The sequence below is a fragment of the Phocoena phocoena genome, chromosome 20, assembly GCF_963924675.1.
Source record: "Phocoena phocoena chromosome 20, mPhoPho1.1, whole genome shotgun sequence".
Classification (NCBI taxonomy): domain Eukaryota; kingdom Metazoa; phylum Chordata; class Mammalia; order Artiodactyla; family Phocoenidae; genus Phocoena; species Phocoena phocoena.
In genome coordinates this window covers 47,559,033-47,566,639 of record NC_089238.1, presented here as the reverse complement: position 1 = coordinate 47,566,639, position 7,607 = coordinate 47,559,033, and the positions used below count along the sequence as shown (strand labels likewise).

Sequence of the window (7,607 nt, the reverse complement as noted above, 5' to 3'; positions counted from 1 at the left end):
TTGGCAAAAGGAATATGGGGTTTTCAAAGCAGCCCAGAAATCAGAGTTCACTGGGGGATGCAAGGGTTTGGGACAGTCCATGTTCAAAGGCCTTGTAATTAAATCTTTCCACATTCCTAGATTCTTGATTTGGAATCTATCATAATCTAGAGAAGCTTCTGCCAAAGGATAGGAGGCTCTTTATTTATGCTTTCTGAAACGACCCATCTAATTTTCTGCCTTTGACTTTGTCACTAGCTTCTCTCACCAATACAGCAGGGATTCCATTCCAGAGGTTATTACTATGTAAACCAACCTCTCTGTTTTTGATTTTCCTTTTACAGACACATTGATACTGCCAGGAACAGCTCTAAATATATCCAATTTCTTTTATTTTCATCCTCCAACTTTGCTTGGCTACAAAATCTAGGACTCACAGAGCAACAATAGCATTGGTCAAAAGATGAGTGTCAGTTCCAATGTAAAAATCTCTGAAGTTCAATAGTCACAAAAAAATTTTTTAATGCCTTATCTGCCAAACCTTTTTTTTTCATTATCTTGCCAATTATTTCTTTCGGAATTCAATCCTCCGAGCTACATTCTGAGCACCAAATTTTTTGACCAGTGCATCTCGGGTACCCTCATCATCTTTTTGCAAATCTAAGTCATCCTGTCGGGACCAAATGGGATACCCATCAGCCCTCTGACCAGACTCTAAAAAGGAGGAAGTAGCCTCCAGCTCACCACTATTTTTTAGGAAGGCCTGTGTAACTGTTGACAGATCCAAGTTAAACTTTTCCATTAACTGCCGGATGATCTTAATGGCAGCTCCCACCTCTGGTGCGGAAACTTTTTCTTCTTCTTCTTCCTCATCAGGCTGTGTTTCTGAGTCTTCCTCAGGTGTGGGTGGATCATCATCACACATTGTTATATGTATTTCAAAATCAGGGCTCTCATCCACCTAGAGAAAGTGATGAATATGACCAGTTCCTAATTACCAAGTCATGAATACTTACTCTTAAAATATCTGGTCTCTCCCAGCTACCACTTCCTTGCCCTTTTCACCCCAATCACACTGGACTTCCTTCAGTTCCTCTTATGTGCTATGTTCCTTCTTACATTTACTCATATTGGATGTGTGCATATGTGTGTGTATGTGTATATATATGTATGTATATGATAGGGTAAGAAGTGTGAGTGTGGATGGGGTGTGTGTGTGTGTGTGTGTGTGTGTGTATGCATGTGTACATATGTACGTACGTGTAGGTATATGGTATTCCAACAGAACATTAGAAGCTACACTGAATGTGAAAAATAAATGTTATGTGCATACACATATATGTATACACATGTATGCACTAGATTATTTGTTAAAAATTTGACTTCACTCTCAGATTGTAAGCTCCACAGGGCAGGAAATGTTATGTTTTGCTCATCACTACATCCCCAGTGCCTACCAATGCCTTCACATGGTAAGTACTCAAAAAACATTGCTGTATGAATATATTAGGGTCTCCACACTACACTGTATTTAGGCACGTTACAAAGTGTGTTATGTGAGAGGAGACCTATGTAGGCCATGTTTGAGAGTTGTTGAGAGTATTTGAAAGTTTACAGAAAATGAACCAACTTTAAATTAAATGAACTTCAAATTAGTTTCCTGTTTTAGACTGATGCATAACCATTTTTCTTAGTGTTAGTAAGAAAAGTTAATTAACAAGATCCTTTTTCTTAGAGAAGATATGCACATATAATTTGGATTTTTTTATTACTCATTATTTTATGGTTGCCTTTCTCTATAACTATGATTAAATATGGGATTCCAACAAAGTTTTAGAACTTAACTGAATATGGAAGAGCTAAAAAATTCTAAAAAAGCTCTAAGTATACAAAGAGCTAAAATTGCTTGATAAAAAATTAACCTCTTTAAAAAATTACTTTTACCTGAGAATAAAAACATTTTAAAAAGATAAATCTGCAAACTTAACTTACAAAAACTTACAGATGAAAGTACTCAAAGTAAGATGCTTTATACTGCCTAAAAATAATTCTCCCCCATCTTTCTCCCTCCACTCCTCCTTAAATCATCCTACCAAAAACTAAAAGTACATGCCCAGAACCTTGATCAGTCTCACCTTCCATTTTCCTCCTCCATCTTGAACTTCTCTCTTACCTTTCTGGGCCTCAGGTGTATAAAAAGAACAGATGGGAAGATCAATTTCAAAGGAGGAGAATGGACGTAGGAAAAAAACATGAGTTAAATCTAGTTAACATACCACAATCTCCTCAAACTCCCGGGTGGCTTCTACAAGCATCTTTTTGACTGCTTCTTCATTCTCCTTGATCTCTTCCTTTTCAAATTCTTCTTCAGGCAAGTCTGGAGTTCTCTTATTCTGTGGTTCTATTAAACAGAACAGCACCAGATTAGAATTAGCCTTTTTTACAGAAACCAAAAATATAGTAAATGCTCTGTGAGCTCTGGGCCAGAAGTGAGCCTGCACTTTTTTCCTATTAGAAAATGTTTTTGATCAGAAGGGTAAGAAAAACATGACATGCATGTTCAATAATTTCTACTCTTGCTTCTGAAAAGTTGTACAATAAAAATGGTGATAATTTTCCTAGGTTCTGATACGTAAAGTAAAAATACTCTTCAAGCTTAATTCATTTTTCGCTTTGTATTTATAGATCCTGCAAATTAACAAAACTGTGCCATAAATTGGGTTCTCTGGGAAGTAGGTTCTGAGATGGAGATTAACAAGTAAGGTGTTGATTAAGGAGTGTTCACTGGGCAGAAAGAAGCTGAGAGCTGTGAGAGTTCCAACAAGGCCGCAACTGAAACCATGCAGAAGTCTGGAGCTAGGAAGGCCCTACAGAGTTGACCAAGTTGGGGCAAGGGAGGCAAGATGTTATTTTAACCCCGCATAGATTAGTCATTGGATGCTAGCCTAGAATGACAGAACCTTGGGTAAGGCAGTTCTCCCAGGGGAAGACAGATCTGGGGGGGTCTACCACAATCCACCACATACCATCTACAGAAAGGAGAGCCTCCTAAAGCTAAATATCCTCCTATTTCCCTTTTACTCTTTGTTCTGAGGACTTAACTCTGCTATTTTCCATTTAACAAAGACTGACTACTAAGGGGCAACACGAGAGAGATTTTTTGTGATGGAATTGTTCTGTATCCTGATTTTGGTGGTTACATCACCATCTGTTGTACATGTGTTAAAACACCTAACTGGAAAACTGTATGGCAGTTTCTTAAAATATTAAACATATAATTAGGGCTTCCTTGGTGGCACAGTGGTTGAGAGTCCGCCTGCCGATGCAGGGGACACGGGTTCGTGCCCCGGTGTGGGAAGGTCCCACATGCCGCGGAGCGGCTGGGCCCGTGAGCCATGGCCGCTGAGCCTGCGCGTCCGGAGCCTGTGCTCCGCAACGGGAGAGGCCACAACAGTGAGAGCCCCGCGTACCGCTAAAAAAAAAAAAAAAAAAAAAACATATAATTACCATATGATCCAGCAATTCCACTTCTGAGAATACACCCAAAAAAAAAAAAAGCAGGGTCTCAAACAGGTATTAGTAACCCATACCACAGCAGCATTATTCACAATATCCAAGATGTGGAAACACTAGGAACAAAATTCTCACACATGTTGCAACATGGGTTGGTGTTTAATGGGTACAAATTTCAGTTCTGGAAGACGAAAATGTTCTAGAGATGGATCGTGGCGATGACTGCATCACGATGTGAACATACTTAGTGCTACTGAACTGAACACTTAAAAACAGCTAAAATGGTAAATTTTATCTAATGTATATTCTACCACAATAAAAAAAATTTAAATACATAACTGCACACCAAAATAAGTCAATTTTATTTTACATAAAATTTTAAAAAGAAGCCTTATATTTTAGAGATACTTGCTGAAACAGATAAAAAAATGGGATAATGGCCGGCACTGGCTTCAAAATAATCCCAGAAGTCAGGATAAAAGGTGTAGATGAAAAAACTGGCCACAAACTATAATCAGGTGAAGTTGGGTGATGGGTACGTGCATTATACTATTCTTTCTACTTCTGTAAATGTTCGAAATTTTCCATAATAAAAAGTGTGAACAAATTATGGCTCACATAATGAAACACAATGCAATGAACAAGAAAGGAATGAAACAATGAGCAGACACACAAAAGCTTCAAGATCTATTAAGTTAAAAAAAGAAAGCAAACTGCAGAACAAACTTCTGTCTAGTGTGCTAGTGTTACTATGAGCAAAACGGACACAAACAAGGGACAACAACAGTGGTTGCCTCTGGGAGAGGAAGCGGGGGAAGGGGTATGGAGCAGTGAGACTCACTTTTCACTATGTACTCTTTTACACTTGGAGTATATCTAAGGATAAATTCCTAGAGGCAATAATTACCATGTTTAAGGGAACATGTATTTTAAATGTTGTCAGATGGTGTCAAAATTCCTTCCAAAGAAATTGTACCGATTTCCTTCTATTAATAATGTAGGAGTGTACTTGTTTTCATATACCTCGTTAACTCTGGGTATTACCCATTTTGTTAGTTATTGCCAATCTAACTGATAAAATATGACATTGCCTTGCTCTGATCTACTTTTCTAAAAAACACACCAGACACATTTATTTCAGTTTCCATCGGCAGAAGTCCAGGCATGGCTTGTACTGGTCCTCTGCTCAGGGTGTAATTTTTTGTTTGTGGGGCTGCGCCTTATGGCATGGGGTGGGGGGGAGGGGGGGGGGCGGATCTTAGTTCCCTGACCAGGAATCGAACCGTGCCCCCTGCAGTGGAAGCACGGAGTCTTAACCACTGGACAGCCAAGGAAGTCCCCTCAGGGTCTAATTTATTTTTATTCAGTAACAATATTTCTGCATTTGTTTATCTGCCATTTATTTCCTTTTCTGGAAACTTCCTGTTCCATTTCCTTTGCTCATTTTTCTACTAGTTTTTCTTTTACTTACTAACTTCTACAAGCTCTTTGGACATTAAGGAAACTCACTCTGTTGCAATGTATTGGAAATATTTTTCCAGTTTGCCCTCTGACTTTATTTATCATGAGAAGCTTTACATTTTAAGTAATCAAATATATAAAGTTTTTTCTTAGTCTTCCTGGTTTCAGAACTATCAACATGTAACTATTAAAAGGGATACTCCAGGACTTCCCTACTGGCACAGTGGTTAAGAATCCGCCTGCCAATGAGCGGACACGGGTTCAAGCCCTGGTCGGGGAACATCCCACATGCCGCAGCAATGAGAAGCCTGCACACGGCAATGAAGAGTAGCCCCCGCCCTCCGAAACTAGAAAAAGCCCACGTGCAGCAACAAAGACCCAACGCAGCCAAAAACAAATAATAAAATAAAATAATTCAAAATAAATAAATAAATAAAATTTTAAAATAAAAAGGATACTTGGGAATTCCCTGGCAGTCCAGTGGTTAAGCCTCTGTGCTTTCACTGCCATGGGCCTGGGTTTGACCCCTGGTTGGGGAACCCTGCAAGCCGCGGCCAAAAAAAAAAACCACAAAAAACAAAAAAGGATACTCATCCACATTTTCTCCTGGTCATTTTATGATTTTAATTTTTACATTCAAATGCCTGAATATCAAAACACTGAGTAGGGTGAATCCAGCTTAATTTTGTCCCAAGTTCCAATTGGTCTACCAGCCATCTCCACACCACTGATTTAAAATCAGGGCCCTACATGATCTCCTTCACCCATACACACAGTCCAGTCTCTCCAAGAATTCTCCCTCTTGCTTCCTCCATCCCAGCCACACAGGTCTCTGTTGCTCCAAAAACACACCAGCTATACTCCACCTCAGGGCCTTTGTACTTAATACTCCCTAAGCCTGAAACACTCTTTCTCAGATAACCAACTGCTGAGTTCTTTCATTTCCTCTGGTCTCTGCTCAAGCATCAGCTTACAATACTTCCCTTCTCATCCTGTAGAAAACCTCCTCCTCTCCGGCCCTTACCCTGATTTATTTTTTTCTGTAGCACTTCCCGCTGCCCAGCTAGCATTTTAAACTCCATGACTGAAGGGGGTTTTATTTACTGTTATATCCCAGCAGGATAAATGTCTGGCACTCAAACATCTGTTGAATGAATGAATCTCAAATGTCACTTTTACCAAAAACAAAATTCCTACTAAGCATATTGAATAGGATTAACAGATTTGCCTTCCCAGATTTCAACTGTTATGCAGAAGAGCCACATAGGAAAGAGAAGCTGAGGAAGCAGCATGACTCTTTAAACAAAAGGGTCTGTCAGTTTACGCTGTCAATACCCGTTTTATCAGAAGTGAAGCATCTCAACAGCTATGCACTGTGTCCTAACCGGCCCTGAATCCCAATATTCTGTTCAACTGCGTTAGAAATACACGTCACCCGAGCGAAACGTGGAAGCGACTTCCCACTGAGAACCTTCTTATGTGAATATGCAGTCATTTAAGTCAAGAAATTAAAATAAGCTGGTCTGGCAGGCATGGCTTTAAAACGTCTTATACTGAATGTACCTGAATACAGAAGAACTATTTTTTAAAACGAGTCTGGGAAATCTCTTAAAAGATACCCAAGAAGCTGGTTCCCCGTTGTCTCTGGGGGGAAAAAACTAGGTAGCTGGTGGGAAAGGAAAGGGGGGAGAATTTTCCACATACTCTTTCTGCACCTTTTGAATATCGGACCATGCCAATACCCCAGTTATTGGAAAAGTGAATTAAGAGAGACCTTAGCAAACGGCGCAATATTACCCGGATGTCAAAGGGGGGGTGAGGAGGGGGCTGGACGATGCTCCCCAAGACGCCAACATGAACGCCCAACAGAAGAGGAAAGAGGCCGACGCCCCCGCCTCACACAGGGGACAGCAGAGGGCTCGCGCGTTCGCAGCAAGCCTCACCCCCGCTATCAGCATCCTCGGGGTCTTGCTCAGTTTTCCGCTTGAGTTTCTGGGAGGAGGGGCTCACTGGGGCCTCCCCCAACAGGTACTTATGCTCCTGGCCCCGCAGGCGCTTGAGGTAGCGGTCCTTCATGGACTGCCACGAGTGCTGGGTGAGCGAGCTCTTCTCCATCGCTTTCCACAAGGCGTTGCCGGTAACGGAGCTGGGCGAGCGGGCATGTTCCTTCACGTACGTCAAGATGGCCACGTCGTCCGCGTCCGTGAAGACGATCCGCCCCGCGTGCGGCTGCAGCTCGGGCTCCGTGACGGCGGCGCCCCCAGCCTGAACCCCGGGCTTCGTCTCTGGGGCCTGGTCGGCCCCTAGAGCCGGGCCCAACCGGTAGGCCTCCAGCTCGAGCCTCTCGTTGCGCTCCACGCAGTCCAGGATGTACTGCGTGGAAATGAAGTCGCCCGAGGCCTCGGCCGCCGCCTCCCCAGGCTGAGCCAGCAGCACGGCCCCGGGCTCCTGCACGCGACACAAGGTGCCGCCGCCGTGCAGGATGAGCGTCGAGAGCCGGCGCTTCGCCGGGCTGGGACGCACGTAGAAGGACATGGAGCTGCCATCCTCCCTCACGAACAGAGTCGAGGAATGGGTTGGCCCATTGGGGTCTTTGCCCAAATCCATCGCCTCAGCCATAGCTCACGCCGAGCACCAGAAGAAGGTGCCGTCTT

The 7,607-nt window shown here is 42.5% G+C and overlaps 1 protein-coding gene across 1 annotated transcript; it reads right to left on the bottom strand.

Moving 5' to 3' along the window:
* Nucleotides 1-544: 544 nt before the first annotated feature.
* On the bottom strand, nucleotides 545-7,572 carry TERF2IP (TERF2 interacting protein). The gene is made up of 3 exons (XM_065899558.1): nucleotides 6,897-7,572; nucleotides 2,256-2,380; nucleotides 545-940 (listed from the first exon to the last, which is right to left on the bottom strand). The coding sequence occupies exons 1-3, from the start codon at nucleotides 7,570-7,572 to the stop codon at nucleotides 545-547; spliced, it is 1,197 nt and encodes a 398-aa protein (XP_065755630.1).
* Between the last annotated feature and the right edge of the window lie 35 nt (nucleotides 7,573-7,607).